Raw genomic sequence first — 22,348 nt, forward strand, 5'->3', positions numbered from 1 at the left:
ATCATCATAGTTACAATATCTTCTAAAATGTAATCTAAAAATATTATGTATATTATGGAGGCGGTGGTAGCTCAGTCTGTTGAGGACTGGGCTGAGAAACGGTGGATCACACTAACACAGGTTATTGAAACATGATAAGCACATCTCTTCTATTCTTCTATCCATATTGGTCGTTTAGCACATAAAATTGCTTTAACCAGGTTAAAGTGTCAGATACACGGAAAACAATTTTGATGAACAGATTTCCATTAGATGAATCAAATTTAAGCATGTGATTGCCTGTAGACAGACGTGTGCCCTGATCATAAATATTAATATTCCCTTGTAAGAGATCTTACTGACGAGGACAGTTCAGCACAGACGAGGACTTCAGCAGCGCGTTGAAGCTGCAGAGGGCGCCAAAATACAGGGGTCGCTCTAGCATCACTTCCTCGCCCTCCTGGGCGGTGCCTCCTTCCTTCCTTCAGACTCGGGTCCTCTACCAGAGGCCTGGGAGTCTGAGGGTTCTGCGCAGGATCTTAGCTGTTCCTAGGACTGCGCTCTTCTGGACAGAGATCCCTGATGTGATTCCTGGTATCTGTTGGAGCCATCTCCAACAGACAGGGGTTACTAGGGGTTACTGCCCCTAGTGTCCCAGTCACTACTGGGACCACTGTTGCCTTCATACCCCACATTCTGTCTATCTCCTCTTTCAGCAACTCAAAATGATTCTCAGTAGTTTGTGTGGCCCCCACGTGCTTGTACACATTGTCCCACTGACAACATCGGGGTATGCTCCTAATGAGATGACGAATGGTGTCCTGGGGGATCTCCTCATGGAGCCTGTTTCTGATTGTTTGGTCAAAAACATTCACACCAGTGGCCTGCTGGAGGTCATTTTGTAGAGCTCTGCCAGTGCTCATCCTGTTCCTCCTTACACAAAGGAGCAGATACCGATCCTGCTGAGGGTCTGAGGACCTTCTACGGCCCTGTCCAGCTCTCCTGGAGTAACTACCTGTCTCATGGAATCTCCTCCATGCTCTTGAGACTGTGCTGGGAGACACAGCAAACCTTCTTGCAACGGCACGTATTGATGTACCATCCTGGAGGATTTGGACCACCTGTGCAACCTCTGTAGCGTCCAGTTACTGCTCCATGTTATCAACAGAGATGTTGATCCGAGCCAAATTAATAACTACAGCAGCAGAAAGTCAGTCAGTAAAAAATCAGCTAAAAAGAGATGAGGAGGGAAAAAAGTATCAGTGGCCTCAACCTGGAAAGCCATTCCTGTTTTGGGGGCCGTCTCATTGTTGCCCCTCTGATGTTCCTGTTGTTGATTTCATTAACAACGAAGCAGCAGAAACTGATGAACAACCCCCTCTGCTACTTAACTGACCAGATCAATATCCCAGAAGTTTGACTGAGAGGTTGCTATACTCTGATTAAAAAGTGTTCCTCTAATTTTTTTCAGCAGTGTATATATCTCCACTCTTTGCCTGAGACGCATCAAATGTGCACTAGATGTCCCTCTAAGCATTTAAACATGGAGGCGACAGAAGGCGCTGCTGACTGTGTGACCTTTTTCATCACGCTGTGTAATGAGCACAACATATTCTGCTACAGACTTTGTGAATGAATGAATGCAGACATTGTTTATGAACTTGTCTCTTTTCCATGTCTCTTCCATAAGTTACATCCTGTATTCAGAAGCTGTCAAGAGCCATAAACCAGGAAATCATTTAGATTCAGAGATTTCTAGGTTGTATTTTTCATCTTAAACCAAAGCATTTGATTCCACACAATTGTCTTTCTTTCTTTCAACCCCTTTCCACTCATGATTTAACAAAAGCCCAAATTCAGGGCAACATAAAATCACTGTAATTTCACCCAGAAAATATGATTTTTATATTTTCTTGTATATGGTGTCATTCACAATATCAACAAAAAACTAAGCAAAAAGTTTTATTTGCCCGACATTAATCAATCTACTTTATAATTATTGTTACTTCCAAAATTTTGTATTAATAACCTCTTCTTTTTGGGAAAACAATCAATGCGTACCTTTTATCAACCGAAATAGTTCAGACATCTCAATCAATGCATATTTTATAAAGAGGGATTCTAACGACGAAAAGTGAACTGTATGCAGAATGTTTTACTGTTCATTTTTATTGGTGCCGTGCACAGACATTTCCTCAATCAAATTGTCTCCATCAGCACTGCCAAATATTGACCATGAGAGTACAAAACTATGGAAATGCTGTTGGCAACCAGACATAAATCTATCAACTTTAACGTCTGTCAGGAAGCCAAAATGCCTGCTCATTTTTCTCTCTCATTTCAGTTTATTTATTTTTGTTTTACTGAGGAGGACAAATTCACCCCCCTGTTTTTACTATCCTGGCACACACACACACACATGCGCGCACAGGCACACATTGTGAGATCTACCATCTTCATTAGTGCTGAGTGCCAGTTTGGTCTCTGGAGGCAGCAAACATGAATATTCATGGGTGCACAAACACACACACACACACAGACACAAACACACACACACACACACACACACACACACACACACACACACACACACACACACACACACACACACACACACACACACACACAAACACACATGCACAGAAAAAAGAAAAGAAGAAAAAATGTGACACAACTCTGATAACCCAAGCCAAATTAGAGTGGAGAAAATCAAATTAAATCAAACCCTAAGATGATGCATGTGAGGAGCAGAGGAGACACCAAAGGTGAAACACGTGGAGATGGAATTGTTAGAAAGAGGCAGGCAAAGATAAAAGGGTCAGATCTAAAACAGGAACCACTGGAAAAGAACACAGAAAACAGGAGAGCAGAATTAAAACACAAGCAAACAACCCTGTCGCTTGGGACAATAGACAACACAGGAATCTGAATGACAAAATAACCAGTGAAAATGACAATTTCATAATAAAGGTCACAAAATAAACAGAAAACTCTGAATTAATAGCTACAATGAGCTAACAAGCCACAAAATCACACACACTCTCTCTCTCTCTCACACACACACACACACACACACAAAATCCAGCGCAACCAACATGGCGTTTTTTTTCACAGAATGTTTGATAGGACAGCAGCTTGTGACTATTTACCTGCTCAGGTAAATATCACCATATGACCATGGATTTAAATATTGGATCCTTCGGCTCTCCATGTTTAGTTGTAGCCTTCACATGTCACTGATCTGGAAAATGCACCTCTGCAGTATTTTTATGCTCAGCTGCATCGTTCCATTCTGTTGACCGGTTGTGTCAGTGAATCGGACTCCTGAAAGCAGCTCTGATTATTCTTTCCTGCATCAGGAATTCTCAACCAATTATAGAAAACCCAGAGTTGTAATCAGTATTACTATTATTTTAAATAGCAGGAAGCTCCTCCGCCCCAAACCTGATCATGAATTTACAGCTCCATGTTGCTTATTTATTTGGCAGCCACCAAGAAAAGTAGATTGCCTTTGTTTAATAGAAATGCACATCCAGCTGTTGCCAGCTGTTTATATTGCCCCCACGAGAGGCTGAATATTGCTTCTGTGCCACCGTGTCAGTCACGTCTACAATTTTAATGAGGCTGCCGAACAGGGTTTTCCTGCCTTGATGCTACAGCTTCTGGCAACCGTTAGCTCATCACAATGTTCGCAAAGAATTTTCTCACCAAAGTTATAAGCTTGCTATAATGCGTTGAATATTACTATTTTCTTGCTTTGATAAAGCGTTGACACTTACTGAGCTAATGTTTCATATTTCCTGGCTGCATCAGCCAACATCTTGACATTTTCCCACAACTCACGTCTAGTTGTCCACATCCTAAAGGTGAACAACGTATAAAGTTCCCCAAAGGTGCCGCAGGAGCCTTTACGTCTCTCTCTGGAGGCTGCCCTTCTATAAGAGCATTTCAAAAGGCTTCAGGTCAGTTTTGTTGGTTTGCTCAAAGCTTCGGCTTTACGGAAAGTTTCAATATCAGCCTGAGGTCTTCCTGTAGTGAGCTGCATGAGCAATAGCTCAGATTTACATCTGCATGATGCTTCTGTGACAAACTACCATAAAGTCCCCAGTTGAGTGTGCAGACCTTCGTATTTGTATCAGGAGTAGAGCTCATGTCTGTGTCTGCATGTCTATACCAGTGTGCATTCATGTGGTGCTTATTACACTGCCCCCACTCCGCTATGTGTGTATGTGTGTGTGTGTGTGTTGGGGTGCATATGTGTGTGTGCCTGTGTGTGTGTGTGTGTGTGTGTTGTTCTCTTTCTTCACTGTGGTAGGGTAGTAAAAGTAGGTGTGTACCACACAAAGCAGTAAAGAGATTGCTTGTAAAACTCCCTCACAGCACCGCATAAACCACACACACACACACACACACACACACACACACACACACACACACACACACACACACACACACACACACACACACACAGGCAGTTCCAATAAGCGCCATGTGAATGATATAAGCCTGTTGGTTTGGTATTGAGTTCTCCCTGGTTCAGTTTATGAGGAAGCTGCAGTGGCGGGGGGAGAAGGGGGAGATGGGGGGTGGGAGGGGTGGCGGTGGGGGGGGCACACATTAGTTTAATTGTAACAGCGGTATGGGACCAAAGTGCAGATCTCGCTCTCATGCAACATTTACAATAGAAATTCTGTTCAGCCTAGATAAAGGCCATCTTAAGGTTTACAAGTGTCATTTTAGACTAAAATATTAAAATGCTTGTGTATTTATCAACATAGACATTAAATCAGCATGAAAACAAGGGGGGTGCATGGTGGGGGGTGCAAAATATTCCCACTGGTGCTGTGCCCGACACCGCAGCCTCGGTTTTATTAAAATTACCCGTCATTCTTATCTTTTCTCATGTCATGCATTTTAAATATGAAGAATGTACATTTTTACATCTGAGGTATAATCATACACTGAAATTATACACTGCAGGTTCAGTGCTGTGCAGCACAAAGAGGTTGCGACTGGGTGCAGTACAGCCTATGAACGAAGGGTGGCAGTATAAATATATACTGAGAGTGTGAGGGCAGGACAGTCTGTCGGGGTTCCGATTTCCACCTTATTTCCACCTTTAATACAAACAGAGTGCACTTTATTTTCAGGAATAATGTGCCTTATTTTAATCCCTGCCCTTATAAATTTATGTAGTAACAACACAAATGGCACAAATGGATCTTTACTGATGGTGTGATACTCCTGCTTTGCGAATCTGTCTGTAAATTGAAACAATAGTAAATAAATAAATATTTTTCTGTAATCCCAAGTCAACAGACAGAAAAAGATCACTTGATTCTTTACATTTAAATTGATAACACAGCTTTGAAAAATGCTGCTCTGTTTCATGTATACTCTCTAGAAAGAACATGTCCACTGATAAAGGTCTCTTCAAAGAATTGTGCTCTAATTTTACTTCATTCAAAGCTGCAATTATGTCATTATTCTTTTCCTGTACTTTCTCTCTCTTTCCTTCATAATTAGTTTTTGATGTCTGTCATCACTCACAATTTTAAAGTTCAATGAAATGTTCTTTTTGTTTGAATCCCCATCCCAAAATTAGGTGATGTATGCCATAAGGGAGTTTGTGTTATTTAAGTGTTCTAAAATAAAGTCTGTATACAAAACAGTACACTAGTTGTACTGTAAACTTGTGCATGTCAGTTCATATTCAGCATATTGCTCTGATATATTCTGTCATCACGTGCCAAATTCTATATTTATTGTCATTTATAATCATTTTCTTCAAATGAGTCTAAAAAAAATAAACTTTAAAATAATCTTTGATATAATTTGTAGTATCTTAAAGCAACAGAAATACTACTACTACGACGATTACTACTTCTACTACTGCTACTATAGCTACTACTACTAAAAATAATAACTGTCATATTAATAATAATAACAACAATAATAATAACAATAATAACAACAATAATAATAACAGTAATATGCTGCTGTCTGCAGGGATTCCAAACCCAGTATAATTGCTATAATTCAGCTGCCTATGGGAAAAAACCTTGTTTTTAAATCTACTTTAGTTTTATTTTTTGTCACATAATTTTTTGTTTTCCAGTTTTCTTTTAGAGGTGAAGATGCCATTTCACACAAAGACAGATAACTGCTGGGTCTGTCCTGTGTTTTGTCCTGTCCAGAGCAACGAGTCTTTCACGCTACATCGCCTCTCCGACATCATTAATAGCTGGTTGGGTCTCCACATCTAACAGCCTCATTAAACCAAAAGGGGAAATTAGATTTAGAAATGGCACCGCTGAACAGCAGACTCGCAGCTGACCTTGCACAAGGTTAAATATGAGCTTGTTCATTGCAGCGGCTCATTAATTAGATGAGGTTAAATGCCAGATTATGGTTTCTCCTGATTGACAACCAGAAGCACCACAAAGGATTAACAATCCCAATAAAATAATTATTCTTTTAATCTGACCATTAATGCACTCCATTGAGCTTTGACACAGCACATCAATAACATTAATAGTTCAACAGGTTATAATGTCTGACTTCTTTTATAACAAATATATCTGACATTCTGCTTCAAATGACTTTTTACCTTCATGTAAATTATGTTAATTAAAAATTGGAGGTTTTATATGAGTGGCCAACAATGTCTCCTCTGCTGCTTATCATGTAACAGTGAAATAAATAGCCGGAGTTCAAATCGGAAACAAGTTGAGCTCAAACTGTAATCACATTATTGGATTAATCCTGCTTCACATCTTCACCTTTGCTCATTATTGAGGGTAACCAATGTTCACCTGAAGGCATGACGTCCCACCAAGCACTCTGCACTCGGATTATTTTTTTACCACCATGCTGCAAGTGACCCATGCTAAACCCTATAATGACCATGTCATATCCAAATAAATTTGGATTATTTTATGCATATATTCACACATCAACAGCGCCGGTCAGGATACAGGGGACGATACTATTATCCCAAATTCCTCCTGTACCTTAAAGTTGGAACATGTTAACAAAAACACAGAAAAACCCCTGGGAATGGTGCTGAGAGGTGTGAACCTGCAACGCATATTTAACCTGAATATAAACATGAGAGGTGTCAGCAGCCGAATTGTTGAAATGTTAGCAAATCTAAGATGGATGTTTCCACTTTTACGGTGATCCAAGTGCCTGCTGGCATATTGTTATTATAGTGGGATTGGACCAAATACTCTGGGCACATGTGATGTTTAAACTGTTAGACGATTAAACGCATCATGAGGGAGGACTGCATCCCTCTGACATAGACAAGCGCAGCCGTCTGGTTCCAATGAAGAGGAACTCCAGGATGTCCACCAGACGCTAAATTATGTCACACGAGAGCCTTTTGTTCACTACAAACCTCCTTACATCCCACCTGAGCCAGTAGAGACAGGCCACCCAGTCTCCCCCTCTACTTACAGCCTTACATGATTATACCACATTATTATCCGAGCAGTGCCCGGGTGTCCCGTCACGCTAAGCTCCGTTCAGACACGTTCCCCCCCGTAATTAACGCTCCCGTTTATTGTCCTACATTATTACCCGCAGCCTGTGTGGAGCTGCTCCTGCCGCGGCGGTGATGAACACCTGCCCAGGTGAACTGGAAGCTGCTGTCTGAGGTTCCTGAGACACAGCTGCTGCGCCGATCAGCAGAGAGTTGCTCCTTTAGGTCTCACCCACTCCCGTGACTCTTGAAGGAATTCTGACAAACAATATCTCCAGATTCTTCCCAGATGGGATGTAGTCTCTCAGCCACAGACAGATGCACACTTCTAATTCCTTAAATGAATTGATTACCACTGTTTTTGCATCATGTAAGGCTCCTGGACATCACTTGAATAAAGTGCAGCAATTATCTTTTGCTATAGGGCATAAAGAGATTTTTATTCTATCTTCTTTAAATTTAAACACTGGTCAGAGTTCAAGGGTCACACTGTGTCTGAAACCTTTTAAAATAAATAATCCAATGCACAATTCATTAGCAGCAGGATCTAACTTCTTGCCTGCTAAAAACAAACAAACGCCTCCCTGATAGCCTGGTGGGAATTCCTCACAACAACCAGGCCTTCACTTATGCCATTGCACCCAATCCTGAACTTTTGCAGAACAAAAGTACTTTCTCCTGATGAAATAATATGGCAATTAACCATATTCCCCAAAGAATACATTTTCTGATATTCTGGGATCTGGTGTAAGAGTATTAAATAAATTAAAAAATAAAGATTTATTTTTGCAATATCAATGCATCAAATCACCAGTGCATGCAAAAATGTTCCAAAATGATGTAATGTTATCAGCGCTTCACTCAAATATAGGCTTGTTAAAATGTGTTCACTACTATAAAAGAGAGATTTCAATTCCTGCACCATCCCACTGCTCCACCGTCAGTGGGCCGATGGTGCTGAAGGTAATGTCCAGAATGTAGGACCTGCTCCTCTGGGTGGGTGAGGAGTTGTATGAATCCTTCCTATAGGCGTCCTGATGCGGGTCAATGGTGATGTCAGTAGCGTTCTTTATATGGGCCATAACCGGCCTCTCGAAGCATTTCATGACTGTTTGAGTAAAGGGCTACGGGCCTGTAGCCACTCAGGCCTGTCACTGTTGGGCTGTTGGGGACGGGGAAGGTGCTGGCAGTCTTCATGCAAGTGGGAACAGATGCCTGTGAGAGGGAGGTGTTATAAATGTCCTTTAGCACCTCGGACAGTTGGTGTGCGCAGTCTCTGAGTACCTGCCTTTAAGGGGCCTGGAGGTTTGCAAGGCTTAAGCCTCTTGAGGTTCCTCCTCACGTTCCTGATCACACTGAGCAGCACGTCAGTTGTGATAGTGCAGGTCTGGCATGAAGGGAGGGGTTGCTGGGCTCCTCGAAGCAGGCATAGAACCATTTGTGGGCATTTGGCTGGGAGGGGTCCATTGGATCCTCTTGGTATATTGGCTCTCCTGATGCCTGCAGTCAGGAGGGGAGGTAGGCCAGAGTCAGCAGACTAGACATGTGGTCTGGGGAGGCTGTGGTGGGGAAGAGGGGGGCTTTGCTTGCGCCCACTATGTTGGCGTCTACACCGTCCAGGGTGCTGTATGTCGGTATGGTCGGTCGGTTGTGGCTGAAATCCTCTGCAGCCACGTAGAATGTTTGCAGGTGCCCAGTCCGCAGCGAGCTAATGCTTCTGGTAGCCCCTGTAGTGCAACATTAGCATTGGCAACCGGCAGGATGTAAACAATGGCGACCATCTCAGCTGTAAATTAGTGAAGGAAATAGTGTGGCCGACATTTAACGGCCCACTGTTCTCTAGTTGCAGCAGTCGATTTTAACCAAGAGCAGTTTGTACACAGTTGTGAACGGGAATGAAACATTTTATTAGCCAAAGAATTGATTTAATGGGATTTCAGGATCTACTGGAAAAGTGCAGAATTAATAGAAAGGCATTTTTACAATAATATACAGGATCAACACATAAAATTCATCATTTATGCTAGATTTCAAAAGGATCAAATAAAAAGACTGCTTTTACACTCTGTTTAATCTACAAAAAACCAATAAACATTTTTGTCTAAAATATAGATTTTGAAACACAACAAGGTTTACAGAAAAACACATTTGGATTCCATCTCAGATACAGGATGCATTTTTGTTATCTTCTAAACATCTGCATGGAAGCTTCTCATCCGATCTGAGCTCAAATGTCTATTCTCCCAGCCAGGGTGGGAGTGTCCTCTGTGGAAGTGTCCTCTGCAGGAGTGTCCTCTGTGGAAGTGTCCTCTGCAGGAGTGTCCTCTGCGGGAGTGTCCTCTGCGGGAGTGTCCTCTGCAGGAGTGTCCTCTGTGGGAGTGTCCTCTGCGGGAGTATCCTCTGTGGGAGTGTCCTCTGTAGAAGTGTCCTCTGCGGAAGTGTCCTCTGTGGGAGTGTCCTCTGCGGGAGTGTCCTCTGCGGGAGTGTCCTCTGCAGGAGTGTCGTCTGCGGGAGTGTCCTCTGCGGGAGTGTCCTCTGCGGGAGTGTCCTCTGCAGGAGTGTCCTCTGTGGGAGTGTCCTCTGCGGGAGTATCCTCTGTGGGAGTGTCCTCTGTAGAAGTGTCCTCTGCGGGAGTGTCCTCTGCGGGAGTGTCCTCTGCGGGAGTGTCCTCTGCGGGAGTGTCCTCTGTGAGAGTGTCCTCTGCGGGAGTGTCCTCTGCGGGAGTGTCCTCTGCAGGAGTGTCCTCTGCGAGAGTGTCCTCTGCGGGAGTGTCCTCTGCGGGAGTGTCCTCTGTGGGAGTGTCCTCTGTGAGAGTGTCCTCTGCGGGAGTGTCCTCTGTGGGAGTGTCCTCTGTGAGAGTGTCCTCTGCGGGAGTGTCCTCTGTGGGAGTGTCCTCTGCGGGGGTGTCCTCTATGGGAGTGTCCTCTGCGGGAGTGTCCTCTGTGGGAGTGTCCTCTGCGGGGGTGTCCTCTGCGGGAGTGTCCTCTGCGGGAGTGTCCTCTGTGGGAGTGTCCTCTGTGAGAGTGTCCTCTGCGGGAGTGTCCTCTGTGGGAGTGTCCTCTGCGGGGGTGTCCTCTATGGGAGTGTCCTCTGTGGGCGTGTCCTCTGCGGAGGTGTCCTCTGCGGGAGTGTCCTCTGCGGAGGTCTTATGTTCAGTGTTGGATCTGACGGGCGGTTCTGGTGTCACTCAGCCTGCTCTCTAACTCAATGGGCTGCACACCTGTAGTTTACTTCCTCCTCCCTCACCGTGGCAGATCTCATCATGTCCTCCATGGTCCTCTGCTTCTTTTGCTGCCTTTTTTCATTTTGAAGGCTCCATCTCTCTGCAGTTTGCATTTAGTTTGTTGTAACTGTTTGAGAGTTCTGGATTCCTCTCCAGTAGACCACCAGTGTTCTGCTCTGAAGAGAACCGGGTCTGGAGGCTTCTTGTTGAAGTGATTGATAGATTTGGTCATTTTTAGCTTCATTCATCTCGCTTTTTTCAACTACAGAATGATGTCATCAGTTGATGTCATTTTGATTTCATAGCAGAGATCTAAATCATTTTAATAAATGGCAATGCTGATGTTGTTGGTGTTTAGACAAAAAAACTAAATTGTGCCATCTTTTACAGCTGGAGATAATTTTGATAAAGGTCCTAATTTTGCTAAAGAGTATAAGGTGATTCAGAAAAAAACACAAGTAAAGGTAATTTCCTTCAATGACACATTGGTCATTATACTGGACAACACTGTACGGATGCTAGCCAGTTCTTTTTCAAATTTTAGGCTTTGATGATACTAAAAATAGATGCTCCTCTAGTAGTTTAATTAAACTCAAGCAGAATGTTGTCATGATACAATGGGAGCATCATTCTATCTGTTCTAATAATTCTGAAGGAATCGTTTCCAGATATCCTGTGTGACCTCCTTTCTACTATAGATTTATTCACATTAATGTATTTCCTTGATTTGTTTCACCAAACACAGCAATTATCTTCACTTGCTCCTCCTCGTGATTTAATTATCAATCGATCAATAGCTTTCCTTATTTAAATGACATGAAATCATCATAAAAAGCTATTCACTACTATAACTTAACCCATTACATATAGAAATGATGACACACGTGAGCCATATAAGGCCTCGATGCCCCGTGTGCCCGGGATAGAGAGCTCTCCAGTGGGATCTAGTTCTTCCTGTACTGCCTCTTGTGCAACCTGAGCAAACACACACGCTGGTGTGTTTGTGTGTGTTGCTGCGGGTGTGGTCCTGAGCAAGGAAACAAAGCTCGCGTCTGTTGTGTAGAGATTTATGGTGAGGTGTTAAAAGAAGATCACTTAAAGAAGGTCAGATCTAAGACAAGGATGCGCTTGGCCCATTTAAAAAGCAACTCATATTCCCCTCAACCCAAACCTTCGATTCATGAATTTCAGGCAGAATCATTTGAAAGAACTGCGGGAGTAGATTAAATGTTGCTTTAATAACACATTTCAGAGCAGCCTACAACAATAATGTGAAGGTTTCAGTCCAGTGAATCAGAAAACCGTTTATTTTTGAAAACATTACTTTTTATTTTAGCTTGATTCGGCTTTTCTTGTTAGCCTAACTTACCATAAAGGCAACAGGGGCAGAGAAGAAAGAAAGGAAAGCTTTATCATGAAATATAGATCAAGCTCTTTTAATGACACGTATACAACATTTACAGCGACCCGACTGAATCAGGAACACTCAGGCAAAGTTCACCGGCAAGCCTCTCTTCTAGGGTCCAGATTAAACCAACGTGAGCTTTAGATGAGGTCTCGCCTGCCGTCCTTAAACTGAGCTAAACTAAATGCACCCTGACTCCTCGTCTGTATGTTGGATGATATATGATATGTATGTTAAAGCTGTGCTTTGGTCCCGTCACCAGCCGTCTTGCTCCAGCAGCTGTGACTGTGATAAACGCGGCTGAAAGTGTCAGTGAATGCAGCTACAAATAAATAACAGCAGTAGTCCTTAATGCTCCCCTCAGAGGAAACCAAAAACCACCAGACCAGAACACGCAGGTGCAACTGGGCTTTTTGGAACTAGTTTTATTGTGCTTGGAACAGTAGATCGGATTGTGCTACATGTGTTTTCAAGCTTTTTCCTCTGACAACCATGTGCTGTTCTCTGAAAACATTTAATAATCAGATTTTGTGAGAAGAACGATTCAACTATAGCAAAATTTAAAAAAACAAAACAAAAAAAACACCCAACCAATCTCTAAACTGGCCCCCACATTAAACTACAGCAAAGACTAAATGTGAGGCTGATAAACATAATTCACATTAAGGAGAAATTACCAGAATATTTCTGTAAAAATTTGAACTTCATAACCGTCATTTCAAAACCACCATTAACGGATGATTTTAAATGACCGTGATTTTATCATAATAAATAATTGCACTGAAAACATCCCATTGCATATGGAGCACCACTGACGTGACTATAGAGGAATGAGCTCACTCACTGGTGTGTTAGAGGTTCTTGGCCAGTCACTCAGTGGGCTCTGCTGGTTTTTTCTGCCTGCAGCAGCTTGGTTAAAGTGTTGGAGGGGCATCTGCCTGCTGTTACACCATCTCTTCTTTCCGCTCCGGGCCGGCAGACTGCATGTTGGCTTTTGGACTGCGTGGCCGGTGCGCTCCCATCGGCTCCCCTCTGGCTTTGAGCAACTGTTCTGGGCCCCAGTGCAAACAAAGAGGGCAGGGACATGAACTGGAGTGGTGCACGATGCTAGCCGAGGGGTAAATGGCCGCTGTGGATGGAGGCAGCCCCCCCGGTCTGTTGTGGTACTGGGAGAGTCGGATCGCCTCCAGAGACCTCAGGGGTGCACTGTAGCGGCTATGAGGCGAGGATGTTGGTGAGGAGAGGGCCAGGGGGTAGTGGTGGTGCAGGGGAAGATGGGGGAGATGCGGTGGGAGGAAGGGGTAAGGCAAGGCGGAGGAAGGCGAAGAGCGACCCATCAGGAGCGCTCCCAGGGGGTTGACAAGGGGGTGAGGCCACGGTAAGGAGTGCCTCTGCCTTTTGTCCTTCATCCTCCTGTTCTGGAACCAAACCTGGAGACAAAAATACAATAATAGCACAACAATAATCACGATTAATAAACTAGTCGCTGCCAGTGACGTCAGATGAACCAATCAAGGTTCTTTCAAGATTCTCAAGAAGTCTCTCAGAAAGCGAGCACGTAACATTTGGTGCTAGTATGCTAATTCACAGCCACTCATCTGAAGCTGAAGAAGCCCGTTTCAGGACGAGGATTCGGTTGTATGTGGCAGAGGTTGTCAGTGGAAGTTGGAACCGCTTTTTTCCAACAACAGCTAAGTGTAACGGAGCGTAAATGTGCTGTAGGAGATGGTGTGGTGCAGCTGTTGGGGTCTGCGTCACCCCGATGGTGCGCGGGGATGGCTCCTGTTCTCTGCTGCAGCATCACCACCTTGAAGCTTTGCAGTGGAGACCGAGCCTTCTGTCTGCGTAGCCTTTGACTAGTTTACCAGCTCGTAGAATCTTCCGGAAGGCTGTGCTTCTAAAACGTCAGGTGGCAGCATTTACAAGACCTCGCCTCGCATTCTTGCTCCTTCATAAAAGACCCTCCGGTGGCTGGCAGAAAGGTGGGTCTGTTTATTGCCCGGTAAAGCTGCTGCAGAGGGCCACTGGGCCTCTATGTCAAATGTTTGCCACTGCTAAACCTGTCAATACTTAATTTAACATGCTGATTGAAATGTAACACCAGAAAAGATTTTTTTTTTAAAAATAACTCGTGGTAAACCTTTAAGGTCATCAATAGTTAATTGATTTTACCGCCCTGGTTTAATTTCCTTTCATTCGTTTCAGAATTGCGTAAATCTGTAAATTGCTGAGAAAATACAAATTGTAGTTTATTTGCTTCAGTACCTGCTGAGCAGCATCTATCTTAGCTTAGCATTAAGACTTAAGGCAGTCATTTTAAATTTCACTGAACCTATAACACCCCCCCAAAATTGGCATAGCCAACATGCATGGGGCTACACCGAGTCTCCTGTTAGCTTAGCATTGCAACGGCTGTTGGGTGGTGGCTTGAGCCAATATAATCAGAAGCAACTCAAAACATCTCTTTAGCTCACTAATGACTGTGTTTATCAGTTGTGTGTCTAAATATGATGACTTGCTAAACAGATTAGACTGATTGGATAATTAATTATATCAGTATTCTAAAATTCAGCTCCTCCTTGGTTTCTTCAATGAACGTTATCTTTAGTTACGCTAACTGTATGCTTTTGTGCAATCCAATTTGATATAAAGTGAACTTTTTTGAGGACTCTATAGGGAGTATGACAGGACTTTATCAATAGGAGTAAAATATAGAAGATTTTAATTCTTACTTTTCTTTAACAATTAATGTCTGATTCCTTCTGCAAATGTCAAATAAATTGTTTCCAAAATAGTATGAAACCACAAGAATCCTGCTATTTTTTACTGTGCCACATTTGCCTCAAATACAGGAAATATAAATTATATATGATTTTTGTTTGATCGCTAGTTGTCCATTATATTTTATTTGGAATTACAACAGGAGCTTGACAAGTGTTTCGTATGTTCAATACTAAGTCCAAAATACTTCAAAAAACTTTTTAATAAATCATCTCAGCTGAATAGTTCAAAGTAGCTTCTCGCCTATTTAAATATGAGATACATGTTGTTGTTTTTTTTTTTTTATTTAATGAGAAATTAAGCTATGTAGGCCTACTTTAAGGCTTAACATTATGAGTTATAGTCCGACAGGCTTTGTGATCTATCTTTATCTTTCATTGGGGTCCAGACTGACTCCTGGTGCTGGGTTCTCTCTATTTTAATGAGGCACTGGCTGGCCGGTCACCTTAATCGTTGTCTCGGGCAGGTTGAGCGCAGTGGCCAGCTCGCAGCGCCGGGGTCTGGACACGTAGCTCTCCTTCACGTACTCCTGCTCCAAGCGGGACAGCTGCTCACGCGTGAACGCTGTTCGGTGACGGCGACTTTGGTCGAGTAGCGCGCTGCGCGGGCACGACTCCGTCCGCTCCTCTCCGGCGGGACCGTGCGTGACGGCCGCGGCCGCCAACCCCGGCGTCTGTCTGCCCTCCGACACTGCAATGACGTAGCAGAGAGAGAACACGTGGGAGCGCTCAGACGGCTCCTGGATCAGCCTGGAAGCGGCGCTTTAAGGGAGTTCTCACCAACTTTTATTTCTTTAAAAAGTTAAAAGTGCACTGAGTTCACGCCCCCCGCCCCCCAAAATAAATAAAGTAAATAAAATCTACTCTTTAAAATATTTCTAAATGACAATTTCAATATGATTGATCATAAACTCTGATTAACTTTAAGTTGGCGTTCTCTGTTTCAGAGTGAACAAACTTCGGTTAAGAATTGGCAGACTTTAGTAAACAGTCTCCCCAAATTAGTTGTGTTTTCAGAGTAAAATAAAGTCGATGTATAAGTAAAATGAAGTATTTTCGTCACATTTTAACTGGAGAAAATGCACAACGTAACAACAAATATTAACTGAATATTCTGCTTTCAAAAGGGATAATAGAGGTAATAGTTCTGCTGAAAATTAATCAATATTATTGATTGGTTATTATATTACAACATTAAAGTTGGCCACCAGACAATAAAAAACCTAATGATGCTAATTATATGTGTGGTCTGTAATTTGTAGCGTTTAACAATTTACAATGAAAAAAATATAAAAAAACCAAATCATAGTCTCGACTTTCCCGTAAGGCAAAAACAATACTCCACTTTTTAAAATTAAAGAACCAATTGGCGAACTTATTTTTACACATAGCCTACTTACGCATGAGGACGTTCCTGCTGTGATAGACACGCACACTTGGCTCCTAGTTTGACTCTCTTTTGGTCAAACAACGATCTTAAATCGAATAAGTCTCCTCTCGTTGCTCTGGAGATTTCCCCCAGCGAAGATGCTGCTGCCGACTGACCAAAAAAACTTCTCTTCTTGTCACTCTCGCACACCCAGCACACACGCACACACGCTTCTTTCAGGTTGTTTTCGTCGCCCACTCCTCCCCGTCTTCCTCCTTCTCCTCCTCCTCGTCTGGAGCTCGCTCTCCTCGCCTCCTCTGCCCCTATCACAGGCGCTCCAGACGGGCCGGGGCGCGCGCGTCGGCCCGACGCGGCGCCGCGGCCCGGAGAGGTGTTAAAGGTGTTTAGGAAGAAAGCCTTTGGTCTCTGTCTCGGCCTTTGTACTTTTGTTATGGAGAATTAGAGACGCACAAGCAGAGACAGCAGCCAGACCCGCATTGTTGCGCGCCGTTTGATGTTGGCGGGTTTGGAAGTCAATCATTACAGGCCTAATGGCTCCAAATTGGCCGAGGTGGAGAAGTGATACTAATGGATGCCTGTACCTTTTTTATCTATTTATTTTACACATAGAAGCTCTTATTCTAAAAGCAATCTGTAATGGATGTCTATTTTATTTTAAAGTGTTACAAGTTTGATGTAATCGAATTGATGAATTTTTATAATCAACGCTTTAGTAGGACTCGATAGAGATGAACTGAGCTTTCCATAAGGTAATATCAGGAGCAGAAGAGGTAGAAGTGCGATCCTGTAAGTGCACAGCCTCGCTGCTACAGTAGAAGATGACCCTTGAGCCTGTGTTTTGGATCTTATTATGGCTATAATCTGCGCTGATTGTTAATCCAGGGGCCAGATGATGATAAAGAGGACCGGCGGAGGACAGAGACAGACAGACGCCAGGTAGGGTGGTGTCACAGCTCCATGCAGGAAATTTATCATTATAAAAACGCTCAGGTGCTATAAAAGAATCCTGCCCACTCAACGAAGGGCTGGCGATTATCATGACAAAACCATCTCATGCACGCCGCTGGTCACACGCGGGATTTTAATGCTGAATTTAAACCCGAATTCTACATTTAAATTTTTTTGGTTTTGAGTTGGTATTTCTGATGAGAAACATAGACCTTACTATAGTTTTTAGTTAAATACAAAGCGATTTCTCAGAGCAGTAATAAAATATGCCTCGTCAGAACAAACAAACAAACAAGACATTTAAAAAAGAAACCCTGACAATATAAAGGGCAGAAATGCTGTAACAAAATAAATAATGCAATGTGTCTACAGGTTGTGATTTATTTCATACAAAAGATTTATGAGCCTGTGACATGAGGTATGAAAATCTCTTGGATATACATGGAATCTTCCAGAAAGCAAAGGAAGAATGTATCATTTCCTTCATGAGTTGAAATTTACTTTGTTTAAAACAGTCTGGTTTCTCACTAATTATTGTAGAACAGCAACAAGAGCAAAACCAGACTCATTTCAATGTAAATTGCAATATAGAGAATTTTTTCTTTATTTGTCAGTGTCATTTTAGAGTGCTATGTCATGTTTTCCTCAAAGAAAAGATCTAAAGTGTTATCTCATGTGTTATCTGTCATAGATTTTCTTTAAAATGTATCTGTAGTCTGTGATCTGCTTATTTCTTATCTGTCTGGTTGTTTATGAGTACTGCTACAACTTCATGAGTATTTAACAACACTTGGTTAGCTGAAACCGCGAAACCGTAAACAAATAATATTGAACAAGTCAAATCTCAAAATTAATAGTGTCTATCACACTATGAAGCTATACAGTTGATTCTTCTATTTGTAAAATGTTTACATTATTGCATATTTGTATGCTAACATGTGCTATGCTACAGTCAAGCCACTCTCATGCTTAGAAATTCATATTGTCCATAGACTCATCATGAAAGTTATGGAAATAATAAATAAATGCCGATTCTATAGATAGATTAGATTTCACCATGCATTACATTGAAAAGTTTAAAGATGCCAAATTTTACGCCTGACGGTGTTAAAACTAATAAAGGTTCAGAAAGATCAGAAAGACGTTTCCTCGTGGAAGGTCAAAATTCTTTTATTTGACACAAAAAATAATATTTGTTCAGAAGATGACGTGGACTTCACGTAGCTAACACGTAGCTGGTTGTTTCATTGTTCAATAGCTATCAACCCCAGGAATGTACAAAGGTTATAAGCGTTATAGGTTGTAAGGTGCCTGCGGTTACCTTTAATACAATAATGACGTGGAAAATATAGATAGAGAAGCATTTCTCACGTGTGGCTGTCTGAGGAGAATCCCCAGAACAGAGCCATCATTTGTGAGGCGGATGGTACGGTCCTGACTGAAACACTGAGAATCAATCCCTTCCAGAACTAAACTTCCTGGATGATGCAAACTTCTGCTTCTGACTTTACAGCTAAACCCTTTGGCTCTCTAGAGGAAAAGTTGTGCTTCCCGAGCCACCCGGCCTCTCGCCCCTCCCTGCGTACGCTGTATGAACAGAGCGTTTTTCTTCATACAGCGTCTTGTTTGTTTCATCGTCACATATTTGGCCATTTTTCCGTGTGAGCTTCCAAAGATTTCCAGCCAGTCACAAATTTTTGCTGCGTGTTGGATGTTAACTGCTTTAACTCCATTCATTCATTTTCTAGTAACTGCTACTTACCCCTAATCACTTTCATTGCTGGGGTTAGAGCCTCCCAGTTTGTGCTGGGGCACCTCATGTCATAAACCATTCTGCAGTTTAAATAGCCCAAAAAGACATATTAGCGGTATGTTCGTTTTTAATCAGTTTAGCATTAGAGGTCCAGTAGCCTGACTTTTATCCTGCCCCTTCGAGAAATCCAGTTTTCTCCTCTGTCTCTTGGTGGTAGACGTTTGAACAAAGTGAAAATGGCTTGTGTGTGTTGGTGGTTGGATAAATGCTCTGATCTCAGTGCGAAGTCATGGGAATCAAGGTCAGGAGCTGTCATTTATAGACTTTATTCCCATGACCTCAAAACAAAAATCTCCTTTTCTACGAGTGATCAAACGCTGTCCACCATATCCATACTTGAGGAAAAATGCACATGTTGCATCGTTTTTTTCCTCGGCAGCATCTGCTGCACATGTGGAGCACGGTTGCACATGTTGCCAATGTATTATAAGCACTTACAGAAAACATGTGTGTTATCTCCCCCAAAAAAACACCCATGCTCTGAAAGTCTTGATTAATCTCATGTTTTTATCTGAAATGCTTAAGTATTCTTACTAGTCTCAAGAATTTTTATTGCCATGTTGGCCCCAACAGTAATCTGTCAGTGCTGTTGTCTGACATGCTGCAGTGGCAGTGGGCTGAAGCTTTATGGCAGTTTGTCTTTTATGCCAGATAGTCTTTAAACGCCACTTTGTCAACAGAAATATCTGAAAAAGATGACAACATTCGTGTATTGCATTTATATTAAATGAATTAAGAGTTTGCCAATTATACCATCCATCCATCCTCTACCGCTTATCAATTATACTACATTTATAAATATATGTAATGAATATTAAGAAAGATTATTTTTACAATGTAAATGAAATGAACTATACTTGACCACTTAGGATAGCAAACTTGACTGAAAAAATGATAGCATTTTTGGCTTGTTTTTTGTTGCTTAATACGCAGTATTAATTAAAAATAGCCTGAAAATGATTTCCATGCTGAATCCATTAATGCACTTATGATAACTGGTCCAATATGCCGTTTAACCAGCTGCTGGGTAATATTAAGAAATGAATATTAAAACCCATATGAAAGTTCAAGATTGCATTTGTTGAGTGGTTTAGAGTTATGGAATTTGTTGCAGATCACCCTCACTACTGTCACCACGCCTATACTGTTAATGCTAAACCCCATCCATGTTCATGCCACCCTCAGTTTCTCCATCAGTCATGAGCGAGAAGTCAAGACAAGCAGTTTTGCCACTCAATAACTACTTTTACACATACACAAGGAAACCAAATTCCTGCAGTATTGGATTATATAAAATGGGCTAAAATCCACCCCGAGTAGTCCAAATGGACTACCGCCGCAGATAGCACGGTTGTGGGTCGAATTGCGAGAGTATGTGGCCTATGTGATCTGTGCATGTGCAACATTTCATTTATATTACGCTGACCTGGAAGCAGAAGGTTGACAAAGAGAACCCCGTAGTGACCAGTATGGCCAAGTATTATTGGAACGATGTGGAGATGCCCCAGACGCCTCTGTGTCTGAAAGAACCCATTATTTTAAAGTTCATGGATGGGCGCGACCCCGTATTGGGATTTATTTCAAAAAGATGGGGAGCAACTAGCTGGGGAAGGGATGCCAATGACTCTGGAGGAGGGACATTGTAATATACTGTACATTCACCGCATACACCTCCATGAACACAGTGCTCATGGTGGCTCTTAGATGCTCCTGAAGCAGAACATACAGATTGATGCCATTGTTTTAGCTGTGGCCGCTGCCTTGCTGCTACCTTACCTTGGCCTGGGGCACATTGACTCCACCCATAATCCGGCTACTACAAACTCCTTTGGACACAGAAAGTCTGGTTGCATAAACCCAGTCTGATTTCAATGCTCATGTAAACACACTTAATGAAGTGCTGCAAACCTCTGATTCCACCTCGGAAAGGAAGGCACTAATGATCTCCTCCAACATTTTTAGCTCCATGGCAAAGTCCTCAAATCACTATGAGGAAAATGGCTCCAATGACAACTTTGCTGAGGTCATGAGGTTGCACAAATTCCTTCATGCAAAAAGATGGTGGTTCACAAATCAAGAAGATATTCATGCACATGTTCCCCTGAAGAACAGATCACCCTATTGTTGCCTGCGCTGTGATCGGCTCTCTATCAGAAACGTATGCTAGGGGAAAAAATGGCTTTCCAGCAAATGGCAACAAAAGATTTCTTTTTTTTCTCTGTAATTGCATAAATAGCCTCATTTGTGACCGTGCATACTGATGAGACTTTGTTTTCAACCTCAGCACCAGGACTTTTTATGGATGCAATTCTCTCTATTGTTCCTCCTTGTTAAGCCAGTGAAGTGCTAGTTTTGATCAAATGATCAAAGTACACTGTTGTATCTGTAAAACATATGTCTACTGGATCTATTTTATTGCCACTCTTTTCCTCCCACATTGTGCTCAGTCTGCCGCGCACACTTGTGCCTTGTCCTCTATCTGGTCTTACTGATTTGTTGTCAGCATTGCTTTTAATTCTTGAACTGGCCTTCACCTTACTTAGCAGGCTGTTACCTGGTGAGCTGTACTGAATTATAGCAAGTATAAAAATCTTTCCACACTGGAATTAAGTCCAGCGTGCAAATATCCTCTGTTCTTCAGAGTTTAATGACTTTCATCTTCTTGATAAATGATTGGCTCGGCCAAATTAGCCTTTTATCGCTACGCCGCAGGGAAATAACTGACGATGGATTTGGTGCTTTTATGACCTCGGCCTCCATGATTCTGACAATGAAGTGTGCATGATAAAGGTATCGGTGTGATCTAGTTTTTCTTCCTTAAATGATAATGTCATTGCTTCAACTCTTATTTTCCCTTTACTTGAAATTTTTGATTGCAAGTTTTATGTGTACACGCAGGCAATGTTATAACACTTTTTTTTAACTTACGTTCTATTTATAATGCATGCTCTGTCACGAAAGGTCGTACATTATTACATATGTTGCATATTGTCCACATTAAAAGCCTAAACCACACGATTGCCCTCTACTGGTAGGTGGCGGTAAAATCAATAAACCGTTACGGCATTATACACTTTTTTTTTTTAACAAAGGTGACTTGTGCCATTTTACATTTTACAAAAAGTGCACTGTTCTTTTAAAACTCCATTTCTACGTCAACTGCTGTAAAGATGTCGGGCACGGAAGAATGGCTGTAACAGAAAAGCATTAAGTGTCGTGTGTAATAGCTGAGCGTTGTCATGGGTGTGACTTTTGTTAAACATATGACTTTGTAATCTATTTATACAGAAATTAGTACAGATGCTTCTGTGTCTGGAGCTCTGA

The 22,348-nt window shown here is 42.2% G+C and overlaps 1 protein-coding gene across 1 annotated transcript; it reads right to left on the minus strand.

The window, feature by feature from the left end:
- Positions 1–12,108: 12,108 nt before the first annotated feature.
- On the minus strand, positions 12,109–16,672 carry eve1 (even-skipped-like1). The gene is made up of 3 exons (XM_003964292.2): positions 16,274–16,672; positions 15,320–15,564; positions 12,109–13,523 (listed from the first exon to the last, which is right to left on the minus strand). Exons 1-3 carry the CDS (start codon positions 16,275–16,277, stop codon positions 13,038–13,040), a joined length of 735 nt encoding a protein of 244 aa, XP_003964341.2. The 5' UTR covers positions 16,278–16,672; the 3' UTR covers positions 12,109–13,037.
- Between the last annotated feature and the right edge of the window lie 5,676 nt (positions 16,673–22,348).

Source organism: Takifugu rubripes, chromosome 5 (genome assembly GCF_901000725.2).
Source record: "Takifugu rubripes chromosome 5, fTakRub1.2, whole genome shotgun sequence".
Classification (NCBI taxonomy): Eukaryota; Metazoa; Chordata; class Actinopteri; order Tetraodontiformes; family Tetraodontidae; genus Takifugu; species Takifugu rubripes.

What these genes read in the sequence shown, in the direction of transcription:
- eve1 (XM_003964292.2), bottom strand. An exon ending in TGCCCGAGACAACGATTAAG is followed by an intron (nt 13,524 to 15,319) that starts GTGACCGGCCAG and finishes TTTTGTCTCCAG; the next exon opens with GTTTGGTTCCAGAACAGGAG.